The 22,178-nt window shown below is 42.8% G+C and overlaps 1 protein-coding gene across 2 annotated transcripts in view; it reads right to left on the bottom strand.

Annotated features, from left to right (window-relative positions):
• hbs1l (HBS1-like translational GTPase) overlaps positions 1 to 20,326 on the bottom strand; it is an 88,646-nt gene extending 68,320 nt beyond the window's left edge. The window contains exons 1-4 of one of the 2 annotated variants that reach the window (XM_007893021.2): positions 20,175 to 20,316; positions 12,528 to 12,593; positions 12,102 to 12,230; positions 6,291 to 6,485 (exon numbers count right to left, since the gene is read on the bottom strand). In XM_007893021.2, the coding sequence (XP_007891212.1) occupies positions 6,291 to 6,485; positions 12,102 to 12,230; positions 12,528 to 12,593; positions 20,175 to 20,217 (433 nt within the window). In that variant the 5' untranslated portion in view covers positions 20,218 to 20,316. Of the gene's footprint in view, positions 1 to 6,290; positions 6,486 to 12,101; positions 12,231 to 12,527; positions 12,594 to 20,174 lie in introns of both variants that reach the window. The other variant, XM_007893022.2, reaches the window with a different exon arrangement.
• Positions 20,327 to 22,178: the final 1,852 nt, after the last annotated feature.

The raw sequence follows: 22,178 nt of genomic DNA on the forward strand, positions 1-22,178 counted from the left end.
CCTGTCTAAAGACCTTCCTCTTCGACCGTGCCTTCAGCCATGCTCCCATCCTACCTGCCCTTCAAATCTCCTGACCCCAACTCCGATCTCAGGTCCAAAAACCCTCGACTGTCCACACCCTGGGACGTCTTTCCAATGTTACAGGCGCTTTACAAGTGTAATTTGTTGATGCTGTTGCATTAGACACAGGTTGGCAAGAGTTAAGGTTCGAGTATGCACGTTGGGGTACTGCTGGAGTCTAACCAGCTAAAACAGCATACCTTGCCATTGAAAGCACCATCTGGCAAGCTTTCCCACTGCTTGTCCAGAGAGGATCACCCTACCCATTAGGGTTTTGTCTTACAGGGTTAACGGGAGCTGAGTGGGAGAGTGCCTGCCCCCAGTGACTGGTCTATACTTGTCCTGGCTGGTTGAGCTGTCATCAGCAGTGCCCTGGAGTACTGCGGACTCGCCTGACTCAGGAACTGGACTTCCGAGACGGCCACAGCATATGCGTTCAATTCTGACAGTCCGTTGCCAAAAACATCACAACTCCAAGGAGAACCTGTTACCTCCCCCCAAGGAGGATAATTACTAGTTGGTCATTTGACATCTGATAAGTAGGAATTCAGCTCTCACTAGGTGGATGGCAGGTACCAGGAACTCCCTGCAAATTTCCTGGTGGGCAACAATGGTCAGCATGAAATGCATGAGCATGACCACCATCTTCCTGCCGAAACATACATCCCTTCCCATTGAGCGATGGTGCCACCAGTTGGGAGTTGCAGAGTTTTAGCAGCAACCGCTTACAAATAATTCAAGATAAAATCAACCAAAGTTTTGGACAAAAGGCTTATTTTTTAAAGATGATCCAATCATCTTTAAACATATTGATAATCTCCATAGCAACCAGGTTATTTTGTAGGCCTTCCCCGAGAGGCTTTTATTTTAAGACTTCAGTTTTTCAAGCATTTTTGTACCTCACAAAATATCAGATCAACAATGCTACTGAAATCTTGTTTTGACTTTATTAATGCATATAATATTCTTAAAATAGAGGACAAGATTATTAGAATAGAAAACTGCTATATATAGAGAAAACAGTATGTAGCCAAAACAGTAAAATCCTTTAAGTTGGAAGGGGATTACAAAGTGGGTTGAACCTCTGTTGATGGATGAAAGAAAGATCAAGGGAAGCTGCAAGGATAAGGTGAGGTGCAGTTGACAACAAAAAACAGTTGGACCAATACAATACAAATTTGCATTTAAATAGCTGGAGGATTTCATAAAGTGCTTAACTAACTAACTAATTAATTAACTGGTTAGTCACCTGAGGTGAGCATGAGAGTCAAAGAGAAGTGGGGAAGGAAAAGATGACCAAATTGTGGTCAAAAAAAGTCTTGTGACAGACTTTGAACTAGGTAAGAGAGTAAGCGCATCAGAGGGACTTCCAGAGCAGGAAGAGAAAGACTGAAAGCCCGCCTACTGAAAGTGGGGCAGGTGGAGCGGGGGACACGAAACAGGCTGGTACTCGTTGAGCGATGGTTTGAGGAGATTGTAGAGGATGGGTGTGGCGAGTTCATGGAGGGATTTAAAGCTGAGAACAAGGATCCTGAACTCGATCCACTGTGGGATGTGAAGCCAATGAAGCTCAGTGAGGATTGGGGCAATTTGGCTTGGGGAGACTCGTGTGAGAACGAACAAGGCTACAGAATTCTGGATTCTCCGCAGCTTGAGTAGTGAAGAGCTGTGAGTCCAGGTAGCAGAGCATTGTATTAGTCAAAGTGGGTGTGATAAATGCATCGATGAGCGTCTTGACATCCCAAGGGGAAAGGTAGTAGTGGAGACGGGACATGTTTCAGAGGTGGTAGAAAGCTGAGTGGGTCAGAGCGTGTATATCGAGCTTACAAGGACAGTTGGGAGTCAAAGAAGACACCAACTTTCTGCACTGGCTTCAGAAGGTAATGTTGCATTCATGCAGGATGGACCTTCAGAATTCCTAAAACATATCTGTTCCTAAAATTTGAGATCCATCTCTTTTCCAACAGTCTCTTTTGCCTTTATTCTCTCTCATCACCTCTCCCCAATTTATCAAGAATGTGAGTACTTTGACCTCAGTCTAGGTTCACACTCCAAAGCAGTGCTCGGGTTGTGCTGCATTGTCAGAGGTGCCATTTTTCAGAGGAGATGTTAAACCATAGTTCCGTCTGTTTGTTCAGATGAAAAGATTCCATGACACTATTTGAAAAGAGAGGGGAATTTCTCCTGAGGTCCTGGCCAACAAATCCCCAAATAATACTGGTCACTCTCTTCATGGCTGCTTGTGAGGCATTGCTATGTGCTAATTGGCTTTCATGTTCACTTACAAATACAGTCACTACACTTCACAGTAATAAGGCACAGTATCAAATGCAAGAATTATATATAGTATATAATGTCTTGCTTTAACAGTCTTTCCTACACCCAGAATGTTACTCTGTATCTGACATCCAGTTGAACATTTGTCTCTTATTATCAAAAGCTAGAAAACAAACAATAATGGCATATAGTAAATGTAATTCTGACCTTGTGGCATTTATTTCCAGTCAAGTTAACTGATTTTGGTGGACATTTATTTAATCATAGAAGAGAACAGTGACAAATCAAGGTCTGCAATTCTGGATTTCCACAAATGTGAGCAGACGCAAAGCAAGAGTATCCAGTTTGTAACTGCTTCAGTAAAAAATCTCACCCATGAGATTAATATCCACAATGTAATACGCCAGAGGAAAATATTACATACCTTCTCATAATCTTGAATCTTTCAATAATTTCATTAAGGATCATCCACCACAGACCGCGTTAGGTACCACCAAAGAACAAAATCCAGGGAAATATTACAAGGATGATATAACTTTAAATGCATCAGCGTCATTGCTTGTGTGATCTCCTCTTACTCTCATCTATACTAATAAAGACAAAGCGTCTGTGTGTCATTGTTTACGCCAATAACGCAATAACCGATTGATGTTGAGACATGATTTATACCTCATCAGAAAGGTCTTGCATGAGAGAGTGACATGGGCATTTTTTTTTGGGTGGGGATCTCCTATCCTTGATGAGTTATATTTAAATAATACTTTAATTAAGCCCCAAAATATGAGGTATGTATGGTATTCTGCAACAAGAGGAAAGGACACACCCTTCTAAAATGATTCATCAATACTAATATATTCTGCAACAAATATATGGCAGTTTTTTCGGGTGGTCATGGGAGCTACAGTCCTCCCAACCAGGAGGCCTCCCAACCACCAGGAGGCCTCCCACTGAGTCTTCCCACTCAGTCCTCCCACAGGAGTCCTCCCAATAGCACATTTTTTAAGCAAAAATCAGAACAAATAAAAATGTCAGACAAAAGAAAGAAGGCCGATTAAATAAAACTGAAGAACAAACAACAGCATGGCTGGACTTCAATGTTGAAAGGACTGCAAGAGCAAGGCAAAATGAGCTGCCCGTTCAAAGAACAGCAAGGCTGGACTTCAACGCAGAATGGCATGCAAGAACACAGCAAAATGAATTACCTGCTCAAAGAACAGCATGGTTTGACTTCGACACAGAAAGGCATGCAAGATGTACATGTTAAGTGGTTTGTGAGTGGTATCACTGAAATCTATATTCCATATTGGATCCTTTGGTTGCAAGCGTAGCTGCAACAGGTACAGCTAGTGTACTATAAAAGGAAGGCCTTGCCCCAGCACATATGTTTTATCCAGAACTAAAGAGAAATGAGTTCTCATAATCCCTGCAAGAATCCAGACGGAAGGCAGGATTTATGTGCACAGTGTGGAAGATCTCCTTTATTCAAAGAATAAAAGACAATACAATATAGGTAAACTTCCTGTTCTCTTCTTTGCATTCCAGGAATTTTTCACACACCACTGAAGCTTCAAGGAAAAAGGGTTTCTTGCAGGGAGCAGAGAACCAAGCCATCAGAACAAACCGACGACAACACAAATCAACCATAGCTTCCAATCCATGCAGTAATGCTTGATACAGAAGAGAACGGCTCGATACAGCATCTTTACAAATACCATCAACACACATTTCAAGGATGCCCAAGAATCAGCTGTGATCACGTAGAATGTCCTAATTAAACCAAAAGATCAACTGTCCACTTATGAAACTTTGCTTAGTAGAGCTGAAAATAAATCAGTTAAGACTACACATCCATGTAAATGAAGGCGGTGTTCCAAGTTTAAAGAACAATATATTTTGTGAGGCAGTATGGAGAAGAAACTTAGAATAGAATATGGAGCAAATAATTACATAACTGATATACCAAACAAGGTACCAGCTAACATTTATCCGAATAGTGTGCCCCAGAGCCTAAATGGTAGCTGATGAAGAATATTTCTTTATTGTGCCCACCTTAAATCCAGGTTGAAAGGCTGATTCGTCTATCATTGCACAACAGTGACCTGTGTGGAGACTTTTGGCAGAGAAGGCTCAGTGGAAGGCATCTTCTGAAGAGCTTGGAGTTTGGAAATACAAAGATGGCTGCTGCAATTGGACTGAAGACATAAATAGTTTTCCACTGATTTGAAATGAGTTCCAGCTTCCTGAGCTATTTGCAAAACCTGCATCGGAAGCACTAGAAACAGCCCTGCAGTAACATGATTCCTCTTAGGGCTGTCTGAAAGCAGGTACTTATGAAGATCAATTCCCAATTCAACTTCATTGCAGTTGATGATGAAGGTAAGCTCCTGGCAATTTCTGAGGATGCAAAAGATTGCTGTCTGAACCACCTCCAAAAATGGAGCTCTCAATGAGGCATTAGTCTTAACAATGACAGATATAAGCATTCAAAAGCAACAGATGGTTGTGATAACCAATGGGCACTTAGGGAAAACTCTCAAACTGTGGAAAAGCCAAATAAGCACATTGTAAATGAAAGAGAAATAGAATCAGATATACTTGCAATGACGCAATAAAATGGCAAAACATCCTCAAATCCTCTCTGGCCAGCCAGTGTCCAAGGAAACAATGGCTGAATAATCTAAACAAGAGTGACTTTTCAGACTTCTCACTCTTCAAAGATGTATTCTTTTTTTCTGAGATGTGGATGAGATAGAATCCTCCTGAGCTTTTGGAAACCAAGAAGAATTAAAGTAATAATGAGTTATTTCCATTACTACTGGAACCATAATAGCCTCAGAAGATTATTCATCTTTGCCATCAATATGTTTAAAAGAGCAGGATTCCCCAAATTGTCTGGAAGGATATGTACATCTACTGCAGGTCCAGAGGGAATACAAAATGTGGCAAAAGCTTGAGATCACAGCTGCATTCAGGGAAATCAGTATATTTTTGTTATTGCAATGAAGCAATCTAATACATTACAAATTGACAGCACTGGCCTGAACGACAAAATCAGTCCTGGCCACAGTAAGAAGCTGGGAAGTTCAAATGTGTAAAGATCCAGTCCAATAGATCTGATGGCATACTACCAATCTGCACTCGTCCTTGAGTCCTTTGATTTCACAATAAGGTTGAGCAGAGCTTATAATCCATGAGATGTTCTAATGGCAGATCAGTCATATTACACCAAACAAGGTGGGATGAACAGATCAGAGGAGTCATGAACACTGTAAAGTCAATCTATTTTGGTTAAAACTAAAAGCTTCTTATGCATATTGTGGAACAATTATGAAATTGTTCTACAAAATGAACACGTATATCAAATGCAAGGATTATTATTATGGTACTACTCTCTCTAGCATCAAATGTGAGGAAGTGTTCTCAAGTGGGGGGCACTCTCCCCCCCACTCTTTGGTCAATTAAAGGCTTCAAAGACATACAGAGCAGCATCTCTATCCAGGGTTAGAACTCAAATAGTTCTGGATTAAATATATCAAATAGCCATACTGTCACATCAAGTGGATAATCCAAAGGCGCAGCTTGGTCTTTCTCTTCCACCTTTCTGCTTGAGGACCCTTCTTGAGGAATTATTGTCTCAGGTGGTTCAGTGTTGAATTACAGCAAGGTAGATAATCAAAATCTTGATTACATGACTCTTGTTTGCCTGAAAGGGTGGTGGAAACCGATTCGATAACAACTTTTAAGAGAGAATTAGATAATTATTTGGGGAGGGCACATTTGCAAGGCTATGGTGTGAGAACAGGAGAGTGGGATTGATTTGGATAGTTCTTTTCAAAGAGCCGGCACAGACACGATGGGCCAAATATTGAAGTAGGAATTATAAAATGTTTTACTAACCTTAAAATACTCCGGGATTTAAAAAAAAATAATCTTAAAATAAAACATTCACATACCTATTGGGGGGTTCCATAAAGGAGCTGCATCCTTGTTCTTAATCTTTGAGGTTTGTTTGCCTTCTTGTGAAAGTAGAAGATCAAGGGCTTGCTGTGTATCAAACTGACTACTCAGCACAGCATCAACCATCACTTGTTCTGACACGGACTCCCCCAAGACTTCTCGCATCCGATCAAGGCACGAATGTAGACGAGCTGAAATGAAAAAAACGTACTTTTTTTTATAGAGATTATGCAAGATAAAATTTCTGTTGTGTGAAAAAACATTCGATAATCAACCCCATTCATTTAGACACACTACTTTCTTTTAGAATTAATTTTAGGTATTCCCAAATAAATACAAGATATAAATTCCCCCCACATTTGTGTGGCACATAAGTACTCTAAGCATGCACTGTGCTTCTGAGTACCTCTAATCATTTTCCTGACAAGATACATTTACAATTTCAGTCAATGCATCAGGAAAGCCACAAGTGGAGGCTAAATACTTTGTCACATAGAAAGAGAAAAATATTTGGCAAATTGTGGCATTCTCTTCTCTAATCTCTCACAGGTGGATCAAGAATGGATTCCAGCAATACCTTCAACTTCAGAAATTAAACCCTCATTCACACTGCTTTACAATTTTAAACCCTCATTCACACTTTTTTAAAACTTATAGTTTCATGTTACAAAACGGACATAGTGGAAACCTCTGAATCCTCATCTTATGAGCCCAGCAACCAACTGCAAGGATGTACACAAGCAAGCAGGTTCTTTTGGACCTAATGATCATTTTTGTTCTAATTTCTTGTTTAAAGCCAGCAGGCCTTCTGATTTCTATGAGAAGCATTTAGCCTCTACACTGGTCTGGATTCTGAAGTGGAATGGATGAGACTGAGAACTCACTGTGTAGGGAATACCCAGTGTCATCCGTGTTACAGCACATTGCATCTCCAGTTACTTAAAAAAACTAAACTCTTTACTTTAATGTTTAGTTGTTTGAGTGCTGAAAGTTGCGCAAGATGGTGGCTACACGATGGTGCTCCAATGTGTGTTATACATGGTAGTTGGGGTCTACAAAATCCCAACTAACTAAATAAGGCATGATGGCTAGTCAGCACTTCTACATCCACTGTGTATACATGCAGTGAGACAGCTGCCTCGATGGAATGTCACAGTACCAAAAACCCCTGACTGCCGGGCATTAAGTCACCACTACCAAGTCAAGTGTGACCAGCGCAGTCAAAGTGACATCAGCAACAAACTGAAAGTCATTTATTTTAGTTTCTGGTGGGTCAGCCAGTATTTTGAAATCCCAGTGACGCTGGTGACCACTTTTGAATTTTTGGGGGTAAATAAAATTATGGTTCACACCCCAATCTGCTAAAGACTTTACATTGAAATGTTTTATAAAGAAGTTCTACTGTACCACAGAGAACTCACAAAGCAATTCCACACATGGAAAATTTCTAACTTAAATGTGACATCTTGGCAATATGCTAAATAGAGACCAGGTGTTTTCCAGGGGGAGGAATGAAAAGCCAACAGGTCCAGTCCCACAAAACACGACAGATCACTTTTGCCTCCCACTCCGCCTGTCAATTGCTGCCTACAAAACAGTCTCAGTAATTGACTGGAAGCAAGTCAATAGCCCACCTCTCAGTTAAAGTGTGCTACAGTGATACTTGACGGGAAAAAATACGTGAAACAAAATCTAAAAAGTAACAAGATCATTCTTAACCATAATAGTGCCTACCTTTCACCCAGCACTTTGTTACAACTTATCTTATGTAGTATTCTTGAAGTATAACNTTTTTTGTAAAATGATTAACTGGTGACTATAATGACTACTCTATTTGGGAGGTGGGGGGGAAAAGAGAAAGCTTATTGGAGCTGAACCAGCTACAAGGTGACATATTTAGCAATGGAATGTAACCCTAATCGAGTCAACCCTCTGCGGCGGTCTCAATAGTCCACTTCCTGTGCCACAACACTCCAGTGCACTGCTTATAACAAAGTCACCTGCCTGGCTTATCAGTACAATTTAGAGAGGCCGTGGACCCGAAACATTGACTCACTTTCCTTTCTCCGTAGATGCTGTCTGACCGGCTGAGTGTTCCCAGCGAGTTCTGTTTTTGTTTCAAATTTCCAACATCTGCAATATTTTGCATTTTATTTATACTGTAAAGTGAATTGACTGTATATCTGCTATGCAGTTTTATCTGGTTAAACTCCAGGAGTACCCCAATATACAGTCTAGAGTCTCCAATCCTTGGCTCTTGCCAGCCTACTCCTAATACTCTCTGAAATTAGGTATGTAAGATAGGTCCCTCCAGGGAGAGTACACATTCCATTCTGTGGAATTTCCACGCACAAGTGGGATGCACAAAACCCCCCAGTTTGGTTTGGATATCCTTATGAATAACGTGCATCAGACACCAGGCTGATCAAGAAAAATTACAGGTTCACATAATCCATCTGACCAGCATACTATTGCAATTTAGATTGCTTTCTGCACCTATAAAATAGCACTTGGAAACCTAGACTCCCAAATCAATTGGGTTCATTTTTGATAGATTGAATTCCATCTGTCATAGCTTAATTTGCCATTTAGTTTGTCCATTTGCTTAATCTGTCGAATTTCAGAACTCAATAAACCACCTAGTTTAGTGTCATCTGCAATTGTGCGTCATACTGTTAATAGATTTTGCAGGTTATAGATAAGGTGGAGTTTTTCCATTCATGTGAAACACCCCAATAGTTTGCAAACAAACACTTCTTTCAAAAGTTTCACCCAGGTTATACTACTTTTTCTGATTGCACAGGTGTTCAGGTTCCCAAACCTTAACAGAAGATATGAACTGCTCCCAGAACATACCAATGTCCTGTTTCAGCACAAACTGCAAGCTTTGTACCTATCCTTAACTACAAATCATGGCCAAAACAATAAATCTTAAACTGCTCTTTCTATTTTTGGGGGGAACACTCAGCAGGTCAGGCAGCATCTATTGAGAAAGGAAAGTGAGTCAACGTTTTGGTTCCACGACCCTTTGTCAGAATTGGGGCTTCTTGAGAGGGAGAGGCTTTTAAGGGCCAATAGAGAGGGGGAGGCAGGGCAAGGAAGACAAAGATTCTCTTGCTTTGTTGCAATCCCCCATTCCCTTTGTCTTGCATCATTAATGCATCTTTAACCTATAATACCCTGTCCTCTACCCCATTTTCTCCTTTGTCTTCCTTGCCCTGCTTCCCCGCTCTCTGTTAGCCCTTAAAAGCCTCTTTCTCCCAACATGCCCCAGTTCTGACGAAGGGTCGTGGACCCGAAACACTGACTCACTTTCCTTGCTCCATAGATGCTGCCTGACCTGCTGAGTGTTCCCAGCGACTTCTGTTTTTGTTTCAGCTTTCCAGCATCTGCAATATTTTGTGTTTTCTTTCTATCTTTTTCTTGATGTCAATACTTAAGAAAAACAAAGAGACTGAGAATCAACCAGCACATAAACCTAGTAATATCAAAATAATATCATACTTTTTGTGAATGACAATTCATCGATAGGTTCAAGTGAAGGAGCAGTTAGTACCTCTACTACTCCCGAACATGAAAGAAAGACAGTAACCAAAATTACAAGATAGTCAGTTGTTCAGTAGACAGACAGATAATGTACTAACTTCAGGACTGGAAACATTAAGTCAATTACTGTTCAGAAATACAACTAATAATGGCCATCTCCCTCAAATCTGTTAGGATTGCAAACTCTCTTCAATTGCAAACATTCAATTCAATGACTTGGTAATCCCGAGTTTACATGGGAGAAAAAAGGGGCAAATGTAGCTCCAAAAAATCCTCGAGAAATCTCAGCTCTGCTCATCCCATCAACAACTTCCATGTTTTACAAACTCCAACCGCTCAGTGACGGAATATTACAGCTGTATGTTGTAGACGGCAAAGAAAGCTATTTCTGATTCATGCACTCAGTCCTTGACTCACCTAAGTTAAATAGCGGTCAATAAAAGTGACCTATCCTATTGTGAGGTAGAGTGAAATTAGTGTAGCAAGAGGGGGGATAAAGGTTACAACAAGAATTAAAGTTAGAAGACTTGAAATTACTGAGCCAAAGGTGAATTTGGGTACATGATAATGAGTCCCAGGTGCTGTAATCTGACGGATAGATATTTTTCTTGGAGCTCGTTATGTTTGCAAGTCACTTCATTTATCAATATATAAGCATTGGGCAAATGTCAGTGTGTTCAACAAGCGTAAAGGAAGCTTAATGGATGAAATAGATTTGATGTCTCAAGATTTCAGAAACCATAAACTAACTGGTTTTATGACTCCAAAGTTTCAAGGAAGGGAAGATTTAAGTGTCCAGATGAACCTTTGACACTTGGTATCAGGTGTCTGAAGGGGCGTGAAGGAATGATTGGATGAACCAGTTTGGGAATGTGATTCGCTAATCAAGAATGGAATATGATTGGAAAAAATAACCTTTGAATTCCATTTTTGGTTGTAAAGTTCACATGGACTAAATTGGGATATAAAGGGTAGGGTTTGAGCTAAATTTGGGCAAGTGAGTAAGGGTCAGATGGATCTAACACGACAAACACTACTAATGCAACTAACGCAACTCAGGTATTGAAACCTTCCTAGAAGAGGTAAAAATTGAAAAAATGATCTCTTCTGTGTTTCCCAAGATGTCTTTGTTCATGGAGGCTCAGTACATTCAGTAGTTACTAAGGTATTAGATTTCATGATTTATTAAAGTTTGGTTAAACTCAATGCTCTATAAAGTATTTTTAAAGCATTGCCAAAGTGCTATATTTTTTGTTTTTGCGTGGCTATGCCACATTCGGGAAAGCTATTATTTATTGGTATGTGTCAGAATAAATAAGAATAATTTAAGAGAAATAAAGTGTTGTAGGTAGTTTGTGAGATCGCTCTGACTGGGCTTGTATCTTCAACAAAGTGAGAAGTGAAGGATTGTGACTTTCAGAATGCACATGAAAGGAGCGAGTAATTCACACTTAAAGAAGAGAGAGAGTACCATGACACTATGCCAGAGTCTATCCTCTCCAACATAAAGATTATGTGACAAGACTGCAAGTCCACTAAAGTACTCTATATGTATTTTAAATGGCACAACACAAGATTTCGTTGGAATTAAATCAAATTAAATCAAACTTCTACAATATTAAACCAAGTGGATTTTGTTCCAATCTACCAAAAATGTTTTATGATTTTACACCAGTTCTAATCCCATTTCAGTGCTTTATGTTTGAGTTTCGAAAACATTCTTTACAGTTGTTTTTGAAACAACCCCATTATACGACTGTTTGTGGGACATTGCTGTGCGCAATTGGCTGCAGCGTTCGCCCACAAATATACAGTCAATTCACTTTACAGTGTGTTCTGTGAAGCACTTTGGGATGTCCTCCCGACGTGAAAAGCGCTATATCAAATGCAAGGATTATTATTATTATACCTGGCAGAATGCCTCGTTTGGGAGTCTTTTTGGACATATTTTTTCTCTCCAGATGAATGCTCGATTTGGTCACTTGGTCAAGATAATTAAATATACCCATGGAGGGTAATGAGACTCAATGCTGTAATGAAAACCTGAGCTCTCTTTTGTAGAATCACTGCTAGAGACCTAAGTATGCAAAATGAGATGTAAAGCACAATATCTGTTACTAACTAATTGCAATAAATATTTACTTTGTTGTAGTATCTTAGAATTTCACTCATTATTTGGCATGAGAGCTGCACCAACCTTTGAATTGAAATACAGAACCATATTTTAATTTTCAATATGATTATTTTAATATCGAGTGTACCTTGGTCAACTCCAGGAAGTGTAGGATGGTTATTGTGGGAAGGTTCTTCCTCTTCCTCTCCTTCTTCCAGAGGTTCCTCGATAAATGCTCGTACGTTGTAGTCATCTCTCTTGTAGATAAATTGAGCAGCTAGAATATTTTATAAAGCACAGCACATTAATCTTTAAACACATAAGAGTATTGATTTCCAGTAAAATATAGCAAGTCTGTCAAAGTATATTCCACTACATATAAATGATCATAACTGACGGTACAAATAAAATATTTCCTTCCATAAAAGGCTTGATGTAACATAGTGGCCTATCCTAGTTGGGGTAATAGGAATGATTATTATTCATCAAGAATATACTGGCAGCATACTATTACCAATTAAGTTTTCCTTGTGTAAGCAACGCAAAGAAATGCAATAGCTTTCCATAAACAAACCTGTTGCAGGAGAAATGCAGTAGTCATCATCCACTGAATGTCCATAGACATCATCATCTTCTAAGTCTAGAAATAAATAGCAGTAAGATGGAATTTAAGAAAATAATTGTTGAGTATTAAACATATCAAAAATACAAAAGAGTGCATTGATTACATCTCACTCAATACTTCAATTGAATCATAACTTCTCCAAATGTGTAGTATTAGACCCACAAGTTCACAGTTACATCCCAAAGTCTGTGTTAAGAACATAAGAATTAGGAGCAGGAGTAGGCCATTCGGCCCCTCGAGCCTGCCCCGCCATTCAATAAGATCATGGCTGATCTTCAGACCTAACTAATTACCTGCGCTATCCCCATATCTCCTAATCCCTCTATTTTTTAAAAATCTATCAGTCTCAGCCTTGAAAATGTTCAAGGACTGAGCATCTACAGCCTTCTGGGGTAGTGAATTCCATAAATTCACTGCCCTCTGAGTGGAGAAATGTTTCCTCAACTCTGTTCTAAAAGGCTGACCTTTAATTTTAAGACTGTGACCCCTGGTTATAGATTCTCCTACCGGGGAACAGTCCCTCAGTGTCTACTTTATCAGCCCTTTAACAATCTTATATGTTTCAATAAGATCTCCTCTAATCCTTCTGTACTCTAGAGGATATAGCCCTAGTTTATTCAGCCTATCCTCATAGGTCAGTCCCCTCATCACAGGAACTAACGTAGTGAATCTAGGCTGCACCCCCTCAAGGGCAAGTATGTCCTTTTTTAAATAAGGAGACCAAAACTGCACACAATACTCTAGGTGCGGTCTCACCAAGGCCCTATACAGTTGCAGCAAGACTTCCCTACTCTTGTACTCTAAACCTTTTGCAATGAACACTAACATGCTGTTCACCTTCTTAGTTGCTGCTGCACCTGCAAACTAACTTTTTGAGACTGGTGTACAAGGACACCCAAATCCCTCTGAACACTAACACTATCTAATCTCTCCCCCTCTAGAAAATAATCTGTTTTTCTACCTAGGTGAATAACTTCTCACTTCCCCACCTTAAATTCCATCTGCCACCTACTCGCCCACTCCCCTAGCCTGTTGAATTAAATCAATACAATCTATATTCAAGCTGGTGTATCAAATATTGCTATAGTATTTGGAATTGATTTAGACGCACATTAATTCTAGAGAATTCTAAACAGTAGTTAACATTTATAATTCTCCCAGACAAGTTGAAACAAGTTGAAACAATATTTTTATTGCAACAAATTTGTTGCTACACCTACAAAATGTTATCAAGTTCATTGTGCATGAATTGTAAGTTGTACTGTATTACACATTACAAGCACATTTAAATACAATGAAATTGTCAGTAACACATAATAAATAATTTAAACGCAAGTTTAAATGCAAATAATTTTTATGCGGTATTTACCCAACATTAAATTCATCAGAACTAAAATAATTGTGAACAGAGCTTTATTCAACAAAACTTAAATTTAAATACAGTATCCACATTTCCAAAGAGTTGATGGGTACCAACAGGATCGTAACTGATCCAATTGATGAGCAAATTCATCACTGGATGCTCATGAGCTACAATCCTATAACTTGTTTCAGTGTTTTCAATTAACCACCTTCAACAAACAGCTACATGTTAAGCTATAGTAAAACACATTATTGTTTCTAACTGTTGTTTCCTGCTAATCAAGCAGAATCAATATGCTTACCATTCAACAAGCTGAAAAAATAGTCCTTTCCAGAACACAGCTGATAACGCTGCACCTCTATGTGTTTTTTTAGAAAAAGGCTTTCTGTGATCCCTTCAATGATTTCTCACTGAACTGATCTTTACAATTGGAATGAATAATGTTGATTCTGCCAAATGAAAGATAACGAATTATGAATCTGAACTAAATCAGTCAACCTAATTGCATATTACACCTCAAAAAACTTCACAATATTTCTGTAAATTAGCCAAATCCACCAGGGTAGGGTAAGTATAGTGTAAATTTTACTATCCTTCTGCTATACTGTCCTCCCTTCCCTCGCAGCCTCTGGCACCTAAGCCATGATTGCCATCCCCTCTCTCTCCCCACCTCAGGCTGTGTCCCGTAGCCCGCGGGCTGATGCTGCCCCACTGATCGCTGGCTCCCAGTCTCTGCTGCGCGTTTTGGCTGCCGACCTGAGCCACTCCCTCTGAAAATGTTCCTGCTCCTACCCCCTATACTCTGCGATTCCCACTCTGTCCTCCTCTCACACCACCCTCCTCGCCCTCTCTCTCCTGGACTCCACCATTACCTCCCTCTGCTCCAGCCTGGGCATCCTCCGCCAGGCCCACCATGGTTCCCAGCGTTGGCTGTCCCAGAGCAGCCACCCCAACTGTTCCATCGCTCACTCTCTCCGCACCAACCGCCTCCGAAAGGTAAACACCCCTTCCCCCTCCCTCATCCATACCCTCCACAACACTGCCTACTCCTCAAACTCCATGGTCATTTCTCCCCTCTCTATACCACTCTCTGCTCCATAACCCGCTCCACCAGCAAACCTATCCGCATTTCCCTCCAAAATATCCGCTCCTTCTCCAATAAAGCCCTTACTATCCACAACCTCATCCTGGATGAGCTCATTGATATTCTTCGATTTACAGAAACGTGGCTCTCCCTCGGTGACCCCGTCCCTCTCATTGAAGCCTTCCCTCCTGGCTATACTTTTTAACCACACCCCCGCCCCAACCAACCTGGCGGCGGGGTGACCCTCATTTCCCAAGTCTTTGTCTAGCCCCATATTTCTCTGGCTGTTTTGCTCCTTTGAGCACCTCACCCTCTACAATCCCTCAAAATCCTCCTAGTTTACCACCTCCCCCAAACCTCCTGGTGCCTTCCTCACTGATACCTCCTCTCTCCTCTCGATCACTTTCCCTCTGCACTGAACACTTGCTCATAATGGGTGATTTCAAACTCCACCTAAACTCCACTTGCACCACCTCCGTGGATTTAACTTTCCTCCTCTCCTCCCTACATCTCACCCTCCACATCAACTCGCCGACCCACAACTGTGGTCATTCCCTCGACCTTGTCATCACACATGGCCTTGACATTTCGGATCTGTCTATCACAGATAAGTCCATGTCGGACCACTTCCTCATCTCCCTCTCCTCCCACATCCCGGTCCCCTCTTCCAAGCCCTCCACCATTTGTTTCCGCCCTGGGAAAAGCTTCTCCGAGTCCCTCACAAATGCCCTTTCTTCCTCAGACCTCCTCTCCCTCTGGCCCTCAACCCTCAGAGATCCTGTTTCAGCCATCAAGCTGCTGAATGACTGTCTCTCCACAACCTTCAATTCCCTGGCTCCCCTGAAATCCAGGATTGTTTCTAAACCCACCCACTCCCCCTGGTATACCAGTCACCTCCGCTCAGTCAAAACACAAACCTGGACACTCGAACACTCATGGCAGAAATCCGGCCTCACGATTCACCGCCAGCTGTGGCTCAAGCATCTCCACACCTACCACCTTTCCCAGGCCGCAACTGACTTTTACTCCAAAGTCATCCTGGAGGCAAACAAAAATCCAAATGTCGTCTCCCCCCTCCCCCAAGTCCCCTTCCACCCCACCTAGACACCCCCCACCGCCTTCTCCCGCCGCCACAGCTCCTGACACTCTCCCCTCCTCACACTCCTTTGCCCCCATTTCTCCCTTCTCTCTCTCTACCACAAATACCCAGATGAAGTTCACCACCTGCTGCCTCGAACCCCTCCCCACCCAGCTGCTGGTCAGTCAATTCCACCTCTTCTCCACCCCTGCTGGCCGACATGGTGAACCAGTCTCTCTCCTCAGGCTCTGTTCCACTCTCACCGAAAAATCAATTATCACACCCCTCCTCAAAAAAATCCCTTGATCTCTAATCTCTCACACTGCCGTCTCATTCCCAACCTAACCTTCCTTGCCAAAGTCCTAGAACGCATTGTTGCAGGTCAACTTCGGTCACACCTCTTCCTCCTTTCTCTCCACAAGCCCCTGCAGTCTGGTTTTCGTCCTGGCCACAGCGCAGAGACAGCGCTTGTCAAAGTCACAAACAACATTCTCTCTATCTGTGACCATGGCTCCCTCTGCCTCCTCGTCCTCCTGGATCTCTCTGCCACATTCGACAGTCGACCACGCCATCCTCCTCCACCACCTCTCCTCCCTCATCCACCTTAGTGGGCCCGCACTCGCATGGTTCAAGTCCTACTTAACCCTCCATTTCATCTCAGCAAATGGTTTCTCCTCCTGCCCCGCCCGGTCACCAGTGGGGTACCCCAGGGCTCCATCCTTGGCCGTCTTCTTTTCCTCATCTATATGCTCCCTCTGGGCAATGTCATCCGCAGACACGGGGTACACTTCCACGTGTATGCGGATGACATATAAATCTACTTTGCCTCTTCCAGCATTGACTCCAGGTTCACCGATGTTCTATTAGCTTGTCTGGCAGACATCAGGGCCTGGATGAGCGCAACCTTCCTGCAGCTGAATGTGGACAAGACAGAAGCCATACTCCTTGGCTCCCGTCAACATCTTCACTCCTACAGATCTGAACTCCTCAACCTCCCTGAGCCCTCTCTCACACTCACTGATCCAGTGCGTATCTAGACGTCCGGTTCGACCCCCAGCTGTCTTTCCTCCCCCATATCCAGTGCCTGACCAGGACCGCCTTCGTCCACCTCCACCACATTGCCTGCCTCCGACCGTACCTTACCCCAAATGCAGCTGAAACCTTCGTGCATGAGTTTGTCACCTCCCGCCTGGATTACTCAAATGCACTCCTCAGCGGTCTCCCCACTCCACTATTCAAAAGATCCAGCTCATTCAGATATTTATCCCACATTTCTCAAATTTGAAAAAATAAAAGCAAAATAAATATCAAATTAGAGAAATTGAAAAAAGTACAATATGCTCTTTCAATAGTAATAATTTGTACATTTGGTTTAGCCTTTCACATCAGGAGGATGTTTCAAAGCTCTTCATATATGACAATAATAATCGTTGCATTTGATATAGCGCTTTTCACATCTTCTCGACGTCTCAAAGCGCTTCACAGAATATACTACAAAGTATTGACTGTACATTTGTGGGCGAAACGCGGCAGTTAATTGCGCACAGCAGTGTCCCACAAACAGTCGTAGGATTAAAGTGACCAATTTTCTTTTTTTTCTTGAGGGATTATTATCAGGTGTGTGGAGTAAGGAAACTTGCCCAAGGTTTCACCCTGCCAGGAGTCGAACCCAGTTCTCTCGCTTGCGAGGCGAGCGCTCTAACCATTGAGCTACAGGTCTCCACATATAGTCATGTGGTGTGTCTGTTTTGGTTGGCAAATGCTGCAGCCAGTTTGCCACAGCAATGTCCCACAAGCAGCCTTGAAGTGAATGACCAATTCTATGGGAGATTGTTGATGATAAACTGGAATAAACTCCCTTCTCTTTTTGAATTGTCTTTATAACCCTGTAACATCCACCTGTACAGGCAGACAGGACCTCGGTTTAAAGTCTCACCTGAAGGACAGCACCTCCAATACAACAAATCCCCAGCACTACATTGTCAGGTTAGAGTATATGAGTTTTCTGAGTCCCAACGTGGGGCTTGAACCCACAACCTTCTAACTCATAGGCTAGAATGTTAACTGAGCCAGGCAGACAAAAACATTTTAACATTGATGAGGTACAGTGTAGTTTAAATTAAGCATGCATCTTAAAACCTGCCACACTTGTTTTCACTGTAGCCAAAATAAAATAGTATTTAATCTATTTAAGTTAAACACATGAAACATAAATATTGTACTTGCATTTGATATAGCATCTTTCACATCAGGAGGACATCTCAATGTCCTTCACAGAACTTTCCACAACATCAGTTGCCTCTGCCATTACCTCTCCCTTTGAGCTGCTGAGACCCTTGTTCACACATTCATCACATCTAGGCTAGATGACCCGAATACACTGCGTACCTGAATCCCCACCTACGCTTTACACAATCTGCAAACCATCTAGAATTCTGCACCTCATGTACTCTCTTCCATCAGGCTGTGAGCCTCTTAACTCTACCCTTGTTTGGCTTCATTGGCTCCCTTATCCCCCAGCAGATCAAATTCAAATTCCATGAACAGCATTGCCTCACCTACTTCTCGCGAACATCCGCATGAGTCAAGGTAAGTCCATGTTCGATCGATAGTGTGTTTTCAGGTTTTACTTGATTGAATATTTCTTTATTCAATCAATAAAATGTATTTTATTGGCTGGCCAACTCTAAAGCTTGACCACTACGGGTCTAGGTTCGCATTCCAATCAGTGCTGGGGGGGTGCTGGATTGTGGGAGATGACACCTACAGATGAGACCTAAATCTTCTGTCTGCCGGTTCAGGTGGACTTTACGGATCCCTTAGAACTATTCGAAAAGAGATCAGTTTCTCTCAATGCCCTGGCCAACAATCCCTCAGATAAAATTGATCATTTACTTTTACTTGATGGCTATCTGTGGGACATCACCATGAGCAAAACTGAACGCTGCATTTGCCTACAAAATACATACTTTGCATTAAATGCCTTAAAGCACTTTGAATGTACTTTATTTTGGTCAGCCGGATATCTGACACATGCGGAAACCCATCACAATGCTTAAGAATATCCAAATCAAACTGAGAATTCCATGCATCCCACCCACATCGAATCCCAGAGAGATTGTTGGAAAGGAATATGCACTCTCTGCCTGGAGGGAAGCATCTTGCTTACCGAATCCCGGGATGAATTAGGAGCAGTCTGGCAAGACCTAAGGCCTTGGGGACCCGAGAGTATGTGTAGGGACACTGCTGGAATCTGACCAGCTAAAGCAGTATATAGCTTGCAATTGATATCGATGGCTGGTGAGCTTTCCTATCGCTTGTCCAGCGAGATCCACCCTGCCCGTTAGGGCTTTGGCTTGCAGGAGGTGAGTCGCAGGATTCCCCACCACCAGTGACTGGTCTGCCCTTCTTGATCCTGGCAATGAGCCAGGCTGGGCTGGGCTGTGCTGTCATCAGCAGTGCCCGAGAACACTGCCCACCTGCCGGGCTCAGTATTGGACTACCAAGACCACCACAGAGGGCCGGCTCGATTCTGACCTGCTGTTGCCCAGCACGTCACCTTGGAGCCAGTTCAGCTCACCTCCACCCTCTGGGGGAATAGTCGCAGGCAATGTGCCAAATGTAAGAGCAGTATTATTAAACAACTTGAGCTCCTGTCCAATTCCTGAACGTAAGACTTCTGGTCAAGAAATAATCCGCATAGTTAATTATTGAACATTCAGACCTTCAATAAATTGTACAGGTTTTTGACGGTGTTCATTTCTCCGCTGAGCACCACAGCGACAGCTGGGACACTTCATGGCCCGGCCCGGCCCGGCCCGGCAGGCGGTCTGTCACTGGACCATCAGGAGCTCTAACCCCGCTCTGGGGCCGAGCACGAGGGCCTGACTTCCCAGTTGGACAAATGCCTCGGAAGGCTGTAGCTTCCACCCTCCTGCTCCTGTGGTTAAAACCAGGCCGGGGCTCGGCTCTCTGGGCCTCGGCCTCAGGCTCGACTTTGGCCGCTGTGCCGGCCCCCGGGCATCAGGCCAACCCCCTCCCCTCCCCCCGCTCCGCTGGCGGTGAAAGTACCTTCGTCGTACTTCAATCCCCGGACGTTCCTGTGCCTCGACATCGCTGCTGTCCGGCCGCTCAGTCTCGCTGTTGGGCGAGAGTCACACTTGTTATTTCCAGGCCGGCGTCGCCATGTCTACCGACGCGGGGGCGCGCTCCCGGAGCGGGGGGGGAGGGGAGGGGAGGAGCGCGCACGTTGCCACGTCCATCGCTGATGCCGGGGGGGGGGAGCTGGTGGTGACGCAAGCGCCGTGGCCTTGTCCCGGATCTGGTCTGTCACGTGACCATCTCCCACTCTTCACCCTCTCTCTGTCTCTCTGTCTCTCTCTCTCCAGCCCGCGGTGTGGCGGGTTGGGCGGGATTTAGTCGCGCTGCGCGGGGAAAAAAAACGGTTTCGGGCGGTTCCCTCATTTTTTTCACATTAAACCCGTAAAAACGTCGCCTCCTCTCGTTCCCTCTGAAGACCTTTTCTTTCACATTTTCCCACGCGCTGACACTACATCGGCCACTCTGTAAACCCCCGCCCGGGAGGCCAGGCATGACATTGGGCTACTTTTTTGGGCTATTGTTTGGTGAGCTTTGGGCTACAAACCCATCGGCGCCTTGGTCCGAGCTGTCAATCAAATCGATCCGCGCCAACCTCTCCGGCGCAGCGTCGCGCTGTCGTGTCATTGCTGCAGCGAAGGGCACACGTCGCTGCTTGACATTTAAAAATAGAAGAAAGTCGCGACTTTAGCGAAGGTTATTTCGGTGCAATAGCCCGCTTCTGATTTATACTCCGTGTACGTGTTGCGGCCCACGCATATTCATGGAGCATAACACACACACACACACACACACATAAAGAAGCCTACTGCCTACTACTGTACATTGCCAGGCAGCACCCCCACCCCCACCCCAACCCCCCACTCACCAGTTGAGCAATTTCGCTATTAGTACTATTGCTTTGATAAAGTACCATACAAGAGATTCTTGTCAAACCAATCTTCAAGTACAACACCGGAGGTTAAGAATCATCCCGGACGATGCAGACAATATTGGATAACCTAGAGTTTCATTGGTGACATTTGAACGTGAATGAGGATGCAAAAATTATACGTTCCTTGCATTTGGTATGACACCTTTCACTCCGGGAGGGTGTCCCAAAGGATTTCACAAGAACTACAGTAAATTGACTGTGTATTTGTTGGCGGATGTGACAGCAGATTCCCACAAACCGCCATGAAATGAATGACCAATTTTATTTGGGGGTTTCTTGGCCAGGAGAAATTCCCTTCTCTTAATGCCAATATGTGAGTGGGTAATTATTTCTCACAAGCAGAAATCATTGTTATAGAGAAAAAAAGCTCCACACACAACTGATATTATTCAGTATAACTCAAAACAAAAGTTTTTTCTTCTTTTGGCTTCCTGCCCCTTTGAAGGCACCATACTATTATGTGAGCTTTTCTCATTCCTTTCATGGCATTTCTCTGTTCATTCTTGTTTTCTATCGGAGGTTAAGTGGAAACCATTTGTCACATAAGCGATGAAGAGATGTTAGTGTAATACCCTGGTGGTATAACATCTTGGCTGGTATAACAGAAGTAACCCCTATTGTAATTGATTGTAGAATGATTGTGGGGAATACTATGAGTCATTTATTGAGAATAGAAAACATGAAGAAGAATTTTAAAATATATGCCTAAAAGCAAATAAATCTTGTGACCCACAGAAAAAAACATTTCAGTGGATCAGTGTGAATATTAGCAATTGAATTTCAAAATAATTGTAAAATCAGGTGTAAGTCACATTCACACACATGTTTTTATGACATGTGAACCTGCTGGGTGTTTGCACAGTGGAAGTAATGTTTTCCTATGAAGCAAATAAATCCTATGGGGTGTCACATATATTTTACGGTAAAGTACTTAGTTGTCCTTTGAATGTATGTTTGAATTCATATTGTCTGAACTTTGCATTCTTGCTGAATACAGTAGTGTTGTTATTAATGTTTTTTTCTGAAAAATGCTGCAAATTCAG

Source organism: Callorhinchus milii, unplaced genomic scaffold, assembly GCF_018977255.1.
Source record: "Callorhinchus milii isolate IMCB2004 unplaced genomic scaffold, IMCB_Cmil_1.0 Scaffold3, whole genome shotgun sequence".
In the NCBI taxonomy this organism is placed as follows: domain Eukaryota; kingdom Metazoa; phylum Chordata; class Chondrichthyes; order Chimaeriformes; family Callorhinchidae; genus Callorhinchus; species Callorhinchus milii.